Source organism: Coloeus monedula, assembly GCF_965178545.1.
Source record: "Coloeus monedula genome assembly, chromosome: 3".
Taxonomy (NCBI): Eukaryota; Metazoa; Chordata; class Aves; order Passeriformes; family Corvidae; genus Coloeus; species Coloeus monedula.
In genome coordinates this window covers 55,537,131-55,554,218 of record NC_138783.1, presented here as the reverse complement: position 1 = coordinate 55,554,218, position 17,088 = coordinate 55,537,131, and the positions used below count along the sequence as shown (strand labels likewise).

Sequence of the window (17,088 nt, the reverse complement as noted above, 5' to 3'; positions counted from 1 at the left end):
TGTTTTGTTAATGGTTATATTCATTCTGTATCTTATAAATACACAAGTAGACACTGAAATGAGGACACAAACAGTATCTCCATATGTGAGCATTTCTCTATCCTTTTCAAGTGGACTGAGTAAATGACTACAGTGCATTACTGCAACCAGCTGTCAGCAATCCCCAACTTAAATAACTTTGTTTGTATCTACCAAACATTTATATTTCCCACCCCTCCAGAAAATTTGGTTCACAGTTGATTTTAGCTGCCAAGACTCAGTCCTTTCAACTAAGTCTTTACTTTGATTTTTGGTACTTTTGCTAAATAGGAAAATCTATTATGTACATATCTACACCACTGAGTAACAGAACACTCAGTTACCATTTCATGGTTCACTAAACTGCTTGTAACTGACAGAATTCACCTAAAATGGCATTATAGTTAGCCAGCATTGAGAAATATACTCCTGAACTGTTCATAGTTTGGAGCACTGATGCAAGGAAACTGATTAGGATGCATCTAATACCCAGAGTTTGATTTTATGCTAAGTGAACAGTGGGCAGAGCTGTTACCTTACCTATTTTTTAGATGTTGGTTGGTCCCATTTAATCCTTTAATAGAGTAACAACCCAGAAAAAGAAGTAGTCATTGCTTCAGTTCCATCTTATTGCCTGGAAAAAATCACCCACCTCCACAATATTTCAGTTGGTGAATTACGTGATACAGCCATAGAAGAGTTTTGGGTAGCCTGTAACACTACACTTTCCAGGAGTATTAATTATCTATTTTTGTATTTCGTTTCAAAAATGTCCTTGTAAGTTAGAAGATAAAAGAGACCAGTGAACTGTATCTGTGGGATGTGTTAAGAGAGGGGCATTTAGAAAGAAAATACCAATCCCATTATACAAAGCATTAAGAAACTCAATTTTGCAATATTGTGTATGATTCTGATCACACATGTTTTAAGACAAAAACTAATGTGACCAAGAAAAGGGGTAGGCAAGGTTAACTAGGATGACTGAGACAGGGCACATGTATTAGGGATTAATGTGAATTAAAGAGCAAAGACACTGGAGGTAAGCATCCAAGAGGAAAACACGATACTGAATAAAGGTTACAGTATGTATATATATTAATAACTTTAGACTGTGAAAGAGGTGACAGTTTAATAACTCTGAAAACACTTCTAAAAAGTACAGCTGAGACAAAACCAATTTCTCTGAAAACAAAAACCACTGCCCCCTATTACGTGATTGAACCTGACTGAAGTCTTCCTCCTTTCTACATCCTTATGGGATTTGTATGCATGTTGGTCACAGCTGGCAGCATTACTGGCAGCAACATCTGGAAGACTACTTGAGCGAAGGAGGAATTATCTGATTCATCAGATACCTCCTGTGAGGAATCTACAAAATGGAAAGTGAAGAGAATTGTGATCTGTGCTGCAGGAAACCTTGCTGCAGGACAGTAACTGCCAGGAGCAACAGTTCACATGAGTCATGTAATTTTATCAGAGGGTTACTTAAGAGAAAAGCAGCTGTCATAAAATGACTCCTTAAGCAAAACAGAACAAGGACAGGAAAGCCAAGGGAAGTGCCTTTGGAAAGACAAAATAACATTACAGCTGATGCAGGAAATGCAACTGCAGAGGTAAACTTGATCTGTTTACAAAGTAAACAAATTAGCAGGTTCAAAGAACTGAAAAACTTATAGATGACAAGAACAAAAAAAAATCCTTGAGCACTTTGATCTGAAAGGAGCTAAACCTGCAGCATGCCCCAAAGCATGTCACCTCCAGGGTCCCAGGACGCTTAACCAAGTATTGGTGCAGCCTCGTGGGTGGGCACTTGCTGCCTCAGGGTCTGCCCAGCTTTGTGTGTACCTGGAAGGGCTCACCTGAAAAGGAAGGACAGGCTTTCCACTTCTGATTCCTCAGCTGCTTCTAATGCTGACTGGCATTTTGCAAAGGGGAAAATGGAGTACAAACTTCTGAAAATCAGAATTCAACCACATACTGGGATAAAATGTGCCGAGTATTGAAGTTACATGGCAACTCATCTAAGATTCAAGTTTGGAAAACTGAAGTTAGATCAAAGCTGAGTTTATTTATGACAAATTATTCATTATATATTACAATAATTACAAACTCTTCTATTACACCTTATTGCCATATTTTTGTTCTTGATACAAAGATGATCAAGAACATGGATTTAGGCAGTAACAAAAAAAAGATACTAAAATTACAAACTTCATGTCTCATTTCTGTAGCATAGAAAAGGCTATCATCAAAAGAGTAAAGTTACTAACAAACATACAAGGGGATTCCCCTTACACCTTTTTTCCCAGGAACTTATGTCATCTAATGTATAGTAAATACATATATAAATATATATTTACACATCTCTTGCAAACATACATTTACACAATCACTGAAAATCTGACATCTCTCCCCCAGCAGACAGCTCCCAGTCATTTCACTTGAACATGTAATGGGAAAAAAACAAGTCTATAGTCCATGGTTTTAAATTAGTCACCCTATTTCTGAGCCAGCTGTTATCTTCTCCCTACACAGGGCTGCTGGTATAACAAAAGGATATTGCAGTTTGTGACAAACAGCATCTAACCTACCTTCACCACAGGAAAGGTCTACTAGGGATACTGTCCCTCTCATACCTAGTCTGAGTCACTGCTGCTGCTTGAGGAGTCTGTTGACATAACTTCTACATCATCTTCATTCTCTTTATTGTGTCCTGGAGGCTCCAACATGAAATCATTACTATGATTAGGAGGTAGCATGTTCATTGACATATCACTTGACTGCCAAGGATACTGAGGAGCAAGCACATCTGGGAAAAAAGTGGCATAATCAAGCAACTATCAGTTTTGTATGTTGACAAATTTAATAAGACAGATCAACCAGAACTTCAATTTAAAATCAAAACAAATATTAAAATATTTTCTGAATTTTGGACAGATTAAACCCTCCAGTAACAGCTCAAAAACATCTCATGATAGAGCAATTCTGTAACTGTAAAAGTCTACTCTGCCAGAGAGGCCCATTTATGTAGGGGGCTCTTAATAACTCATATACAGAGCTTTTCACCTTCAAAGCACAGTTTGAACTGACTTAGCATTCACAACTACAGGGAGTAATGAAAATTATCACTGTCTGTCAGGATGCAAAAATAGATAAAAATGTAAGAAAAAAAATTCAGGCAGACTATAAAAATTCAGAGAAAAACTCTTTATCCAAATATGCCTTCATTTGAACGAGCTGAGAAGGGAAGCCAGTGTTTTACAGCATGTGGCCATGCTTCAATGCTAGAACCAGTCTGCTGTTAAACCAGGATGAATGTGTGTGCTAAGCAGCCCCAAAGTTTGGAGGCTACCAGGCAGCCCAGCAACTGGCTTGCACATTCACTAAGGACTCAGTAAATGGACATCTCTGCAGGAGTCTCCAAAAGGACTACATCCTGTAATTAGCATGCTCAGGACATGCCTCCACACACCAACAGATTCAGCATCCCTACACAAAATGCTGGGGCAGCCTCAACTTTCTTGGAAATCAGTGTTTCCCTCTTACCTTGACAGTCTAAGTTATATGAGGGTTTAACCTGAGGGAGGAGCCCAAGACCCAATTAAGAACTTAACTGGACGAGTTTAAATCCCACATCTTCCAGCTTCTCAAGGAAAATTCCTAAAATTCCTGAAAATTCCTTTCTGTTCTTACAGAGACAGCACTCAAAAGTAAACAGATCAAGTCTGCATCCTCTAAGGCAGAGGAGCCAGCCAGAATGGGCTCTACCAAAACTTACATAAATAAATGCTCAAACTCCATTAGGAAGTCACACCCTTAACATCTCCTGTGACCATATTTCAAAAGAACAGAAAAGATAACGTGGCCCATTCCTCAGCATTTCCCTGGTGGGTTGCTATGGACAGATGTCAGGGTCCTACTCCCATTCAGCTCACTGACCCATTTTATCTGAGACCAGAGGTTTACAAAGTGAGATGATGCAGAATTTCAAGTCACTTCCTAAGAGTGACAATAGGATTCGACAGATGATCGGAAACGCAAAATCCAAATTTACTATTTCTCCAATGGAGTCGCAGCAGGGGTTTTTTAACAAATTCAGCATCATACTTAAAACAAGCCTTCCATAATGCCTGATAGTGGCCTAACAGATATGTAAGAACTGTTACAGATCTCCTATGAAGCCAAACTAAGAATTTTTCCACCATTTAGTCTAACCATGGTAGATTAATGCTGCACAGGTACAGAGGAACTGAACTCTTGATTCGATTACTGTAATTTACAGCTAAATTCAATTTTACCATGAAGGAATGAATCCCACAGAAGTCAGTGGAAGTGCCCATTTCACTAAGCAATTAAGGGATTAAAACTTGATTCCTACACTTAATGTACTATCTCAGCAGTTGTCCCTTGCCGTGTCTTTAAATCCAGAACTTCTAAGCATAGACTCAAAGAAAGGTAGGGGATGACAATAAACTGCCTTTCTTCCAAATACAGCTTTCACAATTCCATGTTTTGTCATCACCATTAAGTAAAAGTTGCTCTGAAAGTGCTTCTTTCTAATATGACTGGAAATCACTTAGTTTGTTCATTTAAAATATGTGAAGGTAACTGAGTTTTGTTTATATTGACTTAGTTGCAGTGTCCACAGTTTAGCATGAAAAAAAAAATTATGAAGTTTCTAATTAACTCTCTTTACTAGGTCTTCAATGCTAGGGAACAACATTAACCATAATTTTCACTGCTTTATCTCTGATTTGCCTTTGCTAAGGGAAATGTATAATTGCTGTGACTCTATAAGGAATAAAGAAAAACAAAACAAAACTGAGTTTCACTTACCTGGCAGTCTGCCTGCTGCAAGTGCATCTCCTGGTAAGTGTCCATTAACTCCATTGGTGGATGGGTTGTTCATCTGACCCAAGAGACCACTTCTCATTTCCAGATCTGTAGGATATGGCCTACGTGGGTCTCCTTTAAGAAAAAAAGGAGAAAAAGAATGCTTTGAAATATTTAACAACTGTCTTGCAGACAGTAGTTTTAGCTTCAGTGCCTAGTTTAATGACTAAAAAACTCCATACTCTGGTTGCTTAGATAAGCAACAAGCATCACATCTGTTTTATTAAAATCCAAGTCTGTCTTTCACTTAGACTTTCTTTGTTCACTCAAACTTGTCAGAAGCAGCATATTAAAAAAAACCCCAAACAACCCAAAGCAACTAAAACCAAAAAACCCCCATCATGTTTAAAATATATCTTTGCTCTCCCTGCTACTTCATGGCTAAACAGCAAGAACAGGAATTGGATCAAACACATTTTCATTTTGGACAAAGAGGGTAGTAGCCCAAATTGAAACACGTCACGATAAAAGTTCTGCTTCTGACTCCACTGTTTACTAACATTCTCTGAAAGAATATTGTCAGGGGCAAGAGGAAACACAACCAAACACATAGAAAAGCCTTTAGCATGCTTGGCTTTGACTTATAATCAGGGGGAACACTCGGGGAAAAAAGCAAACAAAGGAGAGCAGAGGAGGCCAGTCTGTTAATGAAAGCAGACAGTTTCATAACCTTTTGGAGATGTGTGTGAAGTCCACTGGACTTTGGATACCCATTTTTGTTGAAGTATTAGATGTTAACAGCTGAAAACAATGTTACTCTAGTAAACAAAAAAGAAATCTAGTGCCATAAACACAATAGTTACCTGGTACCCATGTCAGAGGGGCACAAACAGCATTGCTAGCACTGATCCTATGGGCATATTTAATTATTTCTTCAGAGGAAATGGCACCTGGAAGAACGGAAAAAAAAAAGTTACTGCATTCTCAAGAGATTGCATCATTATTTCAGAATATTGGACACCAATATCTAAAAGACTGGGAATGTGATTTTGCCAAACATTAAGAGCCTGGTTGAAATCCATTAACTGTTTAGAAGATTCTCAGGCTATGCAAAGATGAGCTTTGCAGTGAACTGATTTTACAGACACGAGTGCAAAACACCTTCAATGTCAATGGTTCTCCAACCTCATGAAAAACACAATCTCTTGAACACGTGTATTTGACAAGCACAATTCCTAAAACTTCAGCTCCTGCTTTATTATAGAATTTTCTGCAGGAAAGAACGGTTTTTTGTTTGTTTAGTAATTATAGATTGCACCCAGAGGAGTCCTTCCAAATATGTGCCTGTACTATATTAATAGAAACTTTATGAAATTGCTTGATTTTCTAGATGAAAGAGGCATAACAAAATGATAAAAGACATTGTAAAAAAAAAACCCCAAAGAAGATGCCTCCCCCCCTCAAAAAAAAAAAAAAAAAGGTAGTTTAGCTTGGTAAGTGCCACAGAATAGCAGGAATTGCTACAATTACAATCTAGTATCACAAGCTAGTCAGTCTTTCGAATACAGGGCAGGGACACACAAACATTCTCTTCCTTTCCTTAATAAACCTCCTGAGGCAATTTGGTAAGGCACTTAAGTAATCAGAAATACTATTATCAGTCCAAGAAGACTGCTGAGACACTTTCACATTAAGATATGTTTGCCACAAAAAAAAAAAAAAAAATCCTGCCTTTTTTCTGAGGAAATGGTTATAGTTTCATAATGAAATGGAAATTTGTGTACACATGAAGCATCTGAAATCTGTGATAGCAGAATTAAAAAAAAAAAGGCCCAACTGGAGCTCACTAACAACTTTCCTTAGAACTGCATTTATGTAGTATGTACAAGCATGGATACTCACCTTTTCGTGCTTTTTCAATTGATTTCAATTTTTCCTTTGCTTGATAAACAGCTGTTGCCTAGTTGTAAAAAATAAAAACCCACAAATGTTGGAATTGTAAAAAGAAGAAAGGCCCGGCTCCGGCGGGGGGAGAAAATTGCAGCCCAAAACCAATGTGGTTGATAAGAGCAAAACTCTGTTTATTAGCAATCCCGAGGCACTTAGATAGTATACCAGCTTGTTAACTCCTAAGTGGCTTAAAACTTATCAAAGCGCGTTTCTACTTCTACCTAATTGAACTTACATTGGCAAGCTTCTACAGTTATGTTATGATTAAAAGAATTCAGAGTTTACCTCCCCTTCTCTGGGTCTTATCTGAACAGCTGCAAATCTTCAAACTCCCTCTTTGTTCCCAGCCCTGTTTTTTCTTCACGCAAGAATTTTCTCATGGAGAGTTTTTCTCACACACAGGCCTTCTGCTTACAGGCCTATTGCTACAGTTCTTTTATTGATCCCATAATTCTATCAATGATCCATGCCCCTGATCCTTTAATAATTGCAACACACAAAGTAAACCAAACCTTCGATGCATCTCTAATTTATAAACATCTACATAAAGTCAGCTCTCTGAATAAATCCTTCCATTTAATTACATTTTAAGAGAGAAACTATTCCATGAACATTTTCAAAATACACAGAAATAAAGTAGGTTTAGCAGAAAATTAGCATTATAAAAAACCCTTAATACCACGATAACTAAACAGTGTTTGACTACTGAGAAAAAACCCAAACGACTAAGCTCTTATGAAGTTTTAAATATTTAAATCTTCTCAAACTAACACAACACCATTTTGCCCAGAACCACCTTTTCTACAAGTAGATGCTCAAAAGCAAACACATCATTATGAACTTACCAGTATGTGCTCTGCTTCTTTTAGCTGTTTCTGCAGCTGCTGAATATCATTATCCCGCTTTTCTACTACCTTTTCTAAAAGCTGCATTTCGTGATGGATTTTTCCCTGATCAACTGCCAACTTCATTAGCTCTTGAAACTCTCCATCTCTCTGAATCAGCAGTTCCAGAATCTATTAACAAGAGTTTTGTAGAACTTTTAATTTGGCTAGAGTAACAACACACCCTCAGTCGTGCTACAAAGAAGAGCAAATGGCATCCATAGGACTATTTTTGTTTGAATGAAAAACGAAACAAAATTTCTTCCTGTTTGCAGAAACAGCCTATAAAGCATACAAAAAGTGAACAAACAACAGGAGAACCAAGAATGCCTTTGTAGCAGGGCCAAAGCCCCATCATGACCATTAGCTTGCGTATAGGCAAGGACAAAGGGAGAAAGAAATAACAAACAAAAGAACAGAAAAAAAATAGAAGTAAAACATTATGCTTACCCAAAGAAACACAGTTCAGAAAGTCAGCTTACCTGGCTCTCCTCTCCTGGTTGTGGAAGCTTTTGGTTTCTTGAAATTGCCAAAATTTCAATTAGTTCCCTGAAAGGAGAACTCCATTTGCACTCTTTTCTAGGGCATTATCGCATGAAGTCATCCCAAATTTACCAGACTACTGGTATCGTTAACAAAACTATTCATGGACCTGAGTGTTTTGTATTATATAATACACTGTGGGCAGGGATTTTTCAACCAATAAAGCACATTATTTTCTTTGTTATTTGAGCTCATGAAGCACTCATGTATTTGAACTCAAGAAATGTTCTAAGTGCCTGTTAAACCATAAAAGACATAAGCAGAAGCTGAGAGAAGAAACAGCATAATGAAGTGCATTCATACCCTTCTTCTACTACCTTTGCTCATTGTAAGAGGGTCTTCACTGTTTTACTTCTCTACTTTTTCTCCGTTTTTTCGCAGTATACTTAGTTTAGAGCAATTAAGTCTACACTTTCAAATATCTCCAGAGCCTGTCATGAAACTACTTTTACAACAAGTATTTCCACAATGGCGTATTAGCTGTGCATCAAGTACACAAAAATATTTTAAAAACCTGATAATATTCTGGTGCTAGGCTAGAAGTGCTCCTCAAACAGACCTCTTGATCATCCTTCCAGATACCCAGATACTCTGCCTCTGTTCTGAAAAGCCAGCAAAAACCTCTGGGTACCATGATGCAAAAAGACATTTTCTGTAAATTCAGCAAAGTTATGTGGCTTCTAAAGCTATGAATGGCAGTTCAACCCTATGCATGAGTAACTGCCTATCTGGAAACACTGTCCTTGGAAGTACTGATTCATTGCTTGGTCCAGTGTAAGCAGCTCAGTGTGAGTAATACAGCAGTGGGGCCAGAACCTCACAATAAAAACAGATATTTTCCAAAATGTCAAAAAAACCTCCAGTAAAGCTCTAATCTTGGTCTAAGTCTCTCGGTCACTCCTGAACACTACTACGATTTTAAACAAGTAGAGAAGGAAGAAACTTGTCACTGTCACTAAAGCTTTATTCTACCTGACCAACACTGAGCAGTAGCAAATAAAATCTGTTTTAAGTAGGTCAGCTACCACCATCAAGGGTGATGTCATGGAAGGCTGTAATTCTACCCTGTGTTATGCACAATGTAGATTCAAAACTATAGAAAGGCTACAGATTAGACATGTTGCTTAATTTTTGCCTCTACCACCAAACCAGTATCGTGACCAAGAAAGGCCTAGCTCCAGGGTGCTGCAACACTTTGCTGATCAACAGGAAGATTCACTAAATGCTGAAAAAAATAGTAATTTAGATAAAGAACAAGTTTGTTTTCATTTTTCCATAAACACATGTTCTCCAGCAACCCTTAAGTCACAATAAAATCTGTGACTGAGGATAAAGCTTAACCAGACACAACAAGAGCAACTCACCAATACCTTGTCCTTCTCTTGGTAATCATTGAGGGAGCAAGCCACAGGGACAGCACAGGTTATTCCCTCTGAAAATGCTTTCCTAAGCTCCTGCTCTCCCTGAGGTGTGGAAAATAATTAGGAACTAGCTGAACTTCACTGCCAGCTGTGCAGTGTAGTTGTGAACATGGTTGACAACTTGCATGGAGATTACCAGTCTGGACTCAAGACCGTGGACTAAGTATCTGAGCACTTCTGTGACTCTGAAGACGAGCTCTGCAGCCTACTTGGAGTGAATGTAGCACTAATACAGGCAATGACCAGGACAGCTTATGTCATGCAACACCATCTACGTATTTCTGACTTAAGCATAATTTTTAGTGACTAATAAAATGCCTAAAATCGGCGTGTGAGTGTGCACTCTACGGGAAACGCAGGTGTCAACCAAAGGAGAAAGGCAAGTGGGAGAAAAAGGAAGCGCTACTTCTCTCTGAAAATGGGAGGCGAAGCACGACCGATGCTTTCCCACTGGGATGAGCGCCGGACAGCAGCGCGCAGGGCCGGGCCGAGCCCCCGGCGCACCACCAGCCCCTCTCCCGCAGGAGCCGGCCTGAGGACGGCGAGAGAGCAGGAAAACAAGAACCCGAGCCGGGCTCGTGTAAAAACGTGAACCCCGCGGTCCAGTCGGGCCGGCCCCTCCCATCCCAACCTCAGGGACTCCGGCTCCTCCCGCCGCCCCCGCCGGAGGCTCGGCGCACGCACCGCGCCGGGAACCCTCACCCCGCCCCCGGTGCTCCGCCGCCACCCGGGGCCGACGGGAGGCCGAGCGCGGTACCTGGCCAAGAGCTCGAGATCCTCCAGCGCCGCCAGGAGCCGCTCCCGGGTGCTGCTCCGCTCCCCGCCTCCCCCGCCCGCCGTTGCCCCTGCCCCTGCCCCTGCCCCTGCCGCCGCCGCCATCGCCATCCGGGCGCGGACCCGAGCGGGAACCGCCCCTCGGGAGGCGCGGGCAGGCGCGCGGCAGCGCCCCTGGCGGCCGAGGGACGAGCAGCGGCGCTCGGCCGCGTGCGCATGCGCGGGGAGGCGGGCGGAGGGCGGATCCCCTCCCGGCGGCCTTCGGGAGCCGTTCGGGGGCGGGAGAGCAGCGGCGGCTTGGCGGGGCTCGTCCCGGGGGCCTGTGGGTGTGAGGGGAAAGGAGGTCACATCTGCCTCGTCGAGGCCAGATGCGCGTCTGTCAGCGCCCTGTCTTGCAGCCGGGTCGCTGCACGAGGAGCTGCGCTTGTTGCTCTTTTTGAATCACAGAATCATGTAGGTTGGAAAATATCTCTTTGAGATTATCGAGTCTGAACAGCACCATGTGAACTGGACCACGGCACTAAGTGCCACGTCCAGTCTTTCCTTAAGCACTTCCAGGGACGGTGACTCCACCACCTCCCTGGGCAGCCCATTCCAATGTTTAATCACTCCTTCTGGGAAGAAAGTCTTCCTGATGTCCAACTTAAATCTTGCCTGGTGCAGCTGAAGACTCTGACCCCTCATCCTCCTATTGTTAGTTACCGGGGGGAAGAGGCCAACTCCCACCTGGCTACAACCATTCCAGCTGGAATGCATTTCCGGTCCCCGGGTCTCCACAAAGAGCCTCCAGATGATACTGATGTATGCTAAAGACACAGAAAACTGGCTGCAGGTAGTGTGTGCAACTGAATTACATCTTCGGGGGCTTAACTCAATTTTTGAGAGTTTTGGTGTCCAAAAATCCCTCAGGTGCCTTTGATCAGATGGAGGATGAAATCACAGAATCAGAGAAATGGTCAGGTTGGGACCACAGAGGGTCATTTGGTCCAACCTCCCTGCTCAAGCATGGTTTTCCTAGAGCACATTGCACAGGATTGCATCCTGAGGGTTCTTGATATCTCCAGTGAGGGAGACTCCACAACCTCTCTAGGCAATCTGTTCTAGTGCATGGTCACCCACACAGTAAAGAAGTTCTTCCTTACGTTCAGGTGGAGCTTCCTGTGTATCAGTTTCTGCCTGTTGTCTCTCGTCCTGTTGCTTGACACCACTGAGACGTGCCTGGCTCCATCCTCTGACAACCTCCGCTTTAGACATTTATATATGGTGTTTTACTGACAACCAAAGAAGGTTAAATGCCTGATACTGAAAACATAACAAAAACCTGAGCTTTAAATTGGACCAAGACAAGGGTTTTGCCTGGGCTGGCTGTCCCATACATGCCTAGAGGCAACAGTGACCTCCTGACACTGCCCATGCAGACCTGTGTGTCTGTGAAGGCTGAAGGCAGCTTGGTATCCATCACAGACCTCTACACACAATGGCCGGGGCAGATAACAGGCACAAATCCTGACGCCAACCCTGGCAGCAGTTGAGTTATAATTAAAAAGTACTGTTGTGTTGTGGGGGTTTTTTAATGGTGCTCCATATGGGCTGGTGAAATGGGCCTCTCATTCTGGGTGGGGTCGCAGTGAAGCCAGTGGAAGTTTTTTGTATTCATAAAAGTTTCAGTTATGTGGAAAGACCCCGAGAGGCCAGGGTGGAGGGAAGATGAGGGAGTACAGAGTGAGAGCTAGTCTGGGGCCAGGGTTTATTAACCGGGACAAGCGCTGCCACAGAACCACAAGGAGCCCCAGACCCCATATCCTTCTGCTGTCAGCAGGCAGCTGTCAGTAAACAGGGATTTTTTTCTCCCCTGATTAGAGAAAGGCCTAGATGAGCAATAACATCCCTGACTGCTCTGGTATTTACTCTGATTATCTGTTACCTTCTGCAATGAGTATGTTCCTGAGAAATTTACATTTATTTTAAAAAGAAAAAAAAGCAAGAAACTCATTAGTCACTGATTCTTTGAATTGTGATTTAAATAAGCAATTCAACATTATGAGATTTGTGATAAAGCAATGAGATTTGGCAACTCTGAGAAAAAAACTTTGCCAGTAGGAGTTATTTAAAATTCATTTGCAATGCCCAAAACTCTCAACATTCTGATTGTAAATAGTTTGGGAATTCTGTTTAAACTGCATACCAGATAAAATCTCATCAAATAGGTCTGCCTTTTAAATAAGTTTTGCTTGCGCTTTTTTTCCTCCTCTATTTCCTTGCTTTTGTTCAGGGAAAGATGTAATCAGTGATGCTGTCTGGTTGTGCATCCAGTTCACTGATTTGTTAGTGTCTGTATGGGTACATAAACAGAAAGAAATAGCAACTTCAAAAACAAAGCAGTCCTTCTGCTAAATCATTTTCTTCCTCATGCTCATTTTGACATCTGAATTATTTAGACCTGAAGTACTTCTGATATATTTCAGAGCAATAATGCTGGTTTCGCTAGAGCTAAAAGCTTGCAGCATTAACAGGACACCCAAAGTTGACAGGTATTAGTATCAGTTATAGGAGATTTCTGTAGGCTGATCTTTCGTTCTCCTTGTGCCCAGGAGCTTGTTCCCTCCCTTTCTCCTGACAGCAGTACTACTCCCAAAGGGCCAATACCACCCATATTTCACTGGAGCAGCCACCCTTCTCTCCCCGCTTCTTCTCAAATTTCTGTCCCTCTTCCAGGCGACATAGACAACTGTCTGCTTTCTGCTGCCCAGTCCTTTCCTTCTTGCCCTGGCGATGCAGTCATGGCTGGGGAGTGCAGTGGAACAGGCAGAGACTTAATTGTGCTCGTGCCTCTGTGTGGGAGGACAGGGTGAGACCAGAGGTACCAGGGAATGCCTGCCTGTGCCAAGACACAGAAAGTCATTCAGACCATGTCAGAGGGATCATCTCCTTCAGGACAAAGGGAAAGGCTGGGTGAAATGGGCTTGTGCCCCAAACTTGCCCCATGGGATGATTGCTTTAAGACCAAGTGAATAATTTGCTGAATAGACTTCTGAAATATTTGCCTATAAAAACAACAGAGCCTCTGTTCTCCCAGTGTTGGTTCCTCTGTTCCCTCAGTTCTTCAGTGCTCTTGGCCTTCTTTCCCCTGGGTAAACTTTTTTCATAGTTGTGTTGGTTTTCAGCCAGATCTGCTTCTTTAAAGATCATGCCCCTCCTGAATAACTAAGCATTGTTCCCAATTTTTTCCAGTAGTCTGAGAACATTTTAGTTTGTGTGCCATACATGGATCTTTGCACAGTGAGTTTATTAGACATTTCAGAGCTCTTTCATTTCAGATTGTCTATTCGATGGCATACTGAATTTATTGTTAAGAACCTGCTAGCACAAGCAAAAATAGTTTATTTTACCTTGTTCAGTGGAGTCTTTTCTCTTCCAGAATGGGCCTTGAAGTGATGATCTGCAGAGCAAACTGATTCCTCTAGACAGGTCTAGGAACAGCTGATCTGATCTAATAGTTCACCAAGAAGCTGAGATGTTGCTGACTTCTCATGTCCCAACTGCAGATTTTCACCCGCCCTTAGCTCCTCCTTGGTGTTTGCCATATGGTCCATGAGCCACTTCAACTCAATAACCAGACTGAAGAATATTTAATTTGGGAGAGGGTGTTCATTTCCTTCTGTGTTAGAGAGTGAACTCTAACCTCATCATATGGAACCATGCCTTCAGAGCGTGGCTTTACAACTTATTTCATGGGACTGTGGACTAGTGCTGAAAAGTGAAGTCTTCCCCCTCTCTGATTCATAATTCAGTGCAGTTCAGACCTAGAATTCCTCTAGTGTAAAGCCTTTTCTTCCAACATAAGATTGTGATTTCTTAACTTCAGGTATTCCTACTTTACTTCTCATGACCTAGGGGATCACTCTAGAACTTGGAAGCTGAGCTGTAGAGAAACTCGCCTAAGAAGGCCAAAACAGATCTGTGTTTCAGTTAAAATCTGTGGCTTTTCCAAGCTACAGTGCTTTTCAGCTGTCTTCTTATTTATACATTCCAGGCACTAGACATCAAGTGTTCAGTTGGCAACTGTTGGATTTGCCACACCTTAAAAAAATTAGGAAAAATACTGACTACAGAAGATACATAACTCCAGAAGGCTCTCAGAACCATGTGTAATAAAGCATTGCAATGACTACAAATAAAAAGGCAGGAGGATAAGCAAGGAGAGCAAGAAGGGAAAAGGACAAAACAAATACTGATTTTCACTTCCCCTAGATAAAGTAAAAATAAAATCCTTTCTGTCAAATATCAACTAAAATAGAAATCAAACAGCTTGAGCACTGCTTGGAAGGATTTCACAGCTGTACTTTGGTCTGTGAAGATGAGAATAATCATCCCTCATTTATCAAGATGTCTTTACACCATTAATATTTTGAAATGTGTCTGATAAATCATCCATTTCTTATTGCTATTTAAAAAGAAATTTCTGTTTCCCTGCTCACGTCTGTTGGATAGTGATTTTAGACCAATGAGATAAAGGAAATGAAAAAGGTGGCTTTGCTTAACTGATGTAATTTTAGAATAGGTTAAAGATGAGATAAAAATAGATAATACTATGAGCCAAAACTTATTTTTTGGGGGGGAAGGAGTGTGAAACACTAGTACATATGGCCAAAACCAGAGTTTGGTATGCCATTCCAGACTGTTTCAGCACAGAATTAGCTCTACTTTGAGCTATATTAAACTGGAGTTACACTGACTTCTGCTGGTGTAAATTTGGGCACAGAGCCCTCAAGACAGGAAGTCACCCAGGCAGAAAGCAGTCCTTGCTTTCAGTCTGCTGGAGGGCTTGTGGGGACCAGTGCTGCCTATGAAGTAGGAGGTGTTGGGTGGGAAAGAGAACCAAAATTGGCCCTGGATAGTGAGGGGAGGGGGAAAAAAAAGAAAGAGAGAAAAAAGAATGTCCTTTGAAAAGGAAAAGCTTGTTTGACAGCTTGGCCACTAGAGATATTCACAATCCTGCCAAGTCTTCCCATGAATAAAGGAAAATTTGGGGGCAATTAAATAAGAGATTTTTCCCTCACCAAGCTAAAAGTTAATGCTGACTACTTCATGAAATAAAACATCCAATTAGAGATAATGAGATTCCTGGGGTAACCCCCAACACATAGTAATTTTGAGTCTTCATTAAGTTAAACTTGTTTATTTGGAAAAAAAAATCTCATTTTCCTGGTGGCTCCTGCTGTAACCTGTTTACCAAAAACTACTGGGACACCCACACAAGGTTCTGTAGAAGCCAGGCTGAAATTTAGAGTTGTTTACTTCCCATCCCAAAAAAATCCAAGGGCTATGATGACAGCTGCAGTCCCAGCTCTCCCACATGCTGAATCCCAGCTAGGCTGATGGGAGTGGTAATTTACTTAGAATGAATCTCTTCCCACATCTCCCTCAACGTTTTATTGTGCCCCATTGCCTGCTAAAGATAAAGCTGTCATCTCTTCCCATTTACACTGGGTCACCTGTCTTTTACCTGGGTGAGTTCATCTTCTAATCTCCAAGATGCTGCTCAGATTTTCACCTGCTTAATGCAACTTCCAGACAGGTTTTCAAATACCTGCAGCTGACGTCAGCATCAGCTTCTGTGCTGAGATTCAGAAAGAGCAGAACACCAGCCAGAAGCAGAGGTACCTGGCTTAAATTAGTTGTGAGGACTGAGTTCTAGGGTAAAGATAAAATGGAAGATTTCTTTAGAAACCTACATGAGCAAAAATGAAAAAAGTGGTTTCTCTCCTAGCAGTTGGAGATGGGCAGAGGTAAAACTCCTTATGAAAGAAAAGTCTTGGGAGAGCTGAGGAAAGTTTTTACTGGCAGCTGAGAAAACAGTATGATACACTATTCCAAAAGCAATTACAGAATGACTTGTACTCAGCAGCCAAATAGGATCCCATGGGACATTCTGAAAACTAACAAACTACTAACAGTAGTTCACATGGTTCCATGTGAATTGAGGGGAGAGTTCATAGCTATTACGCCTGGGAAAGAATACAATCAGTAGTGCTCTGTCCTTTGTGAAACAGGCCTTGCACAGATCTCTACTTCAGGGCCCTGCCATTTATGTGGATATTAACATATCATGAAGAAAGAAACTCTGCTGTCATTTAAGTGCTGGCAGACCTATTATGTCTGTAGATGAGTTGTTCAAGGGTTAGTGGTAGGCCAAGTGAAGAGTTGTTTCTGTATTTTTGATCATCCACAAGCATAGATACTGAAAGCCCATTAAGAAGACATTCTTCAGTAGTGACTCGTGAATGCTTTCAGGTGGCCAACAGAGCTCTTTAGAGGGTCACCTTATCTGTTTCCAAAAAGGATGAAGCCACTAGTGCAACAGCATTGTCATGAAGAATCAGAGACCATATCTCAAAGGCCAGGTTGGGTGGGGCCCTGAGCCACCTGATCCAGTGGAAGGTGTCCCTGCCCATGGCAGGGGGGTTGGAACTAGATGGTCTCTTAAGGTCTCTACCAACCCAAACCATTCTGATTTCTAAGATGATTTCTATGTTAAATTCACACCAAACTCCCGTCCAGTGGAAAAATAATAACTACAACTCATGTTTACTCATATCTCATCTCCTTTTTAACTCAGACTGCAACTTAGTACTGACATAAGATATCAAAAGCCATGCAGTCTT

General features: G+C 41.5%; 1 protein-coding gene across 1 annotated transcript; it reads right to left on the bottom strand.

Moving 5' to 3' along the window:
• Positions 1-106: 106 nt before the first annotated feature.
• On the bottom strand, positions 107-10,534 carry MED4 (mediator complex subunit 4; the record flags this gene model as incomplete). Its single annotated transcript, XM_082278549.1, has 8 exons — positions 107-1,877; positions 2,655-2,827; positions 4,855-4,986; positions 5,715-5,801; positions 6,754-6,811; positions 7,647-7,817; positions 8,168-8,234; positions 10,407-10,534. 7 exons carry the CDS (start codon positions 10,532-10,534, stop codon positions 2,655-2,657), a joined length of 816 nt encoding a protein of 271 aa, XP_082134675.1. The 3' UTR covers positions 107-1,877.
• Between the last annotated feature and the right edge of the window lie 6,554 nt (positions 10,535-17,088).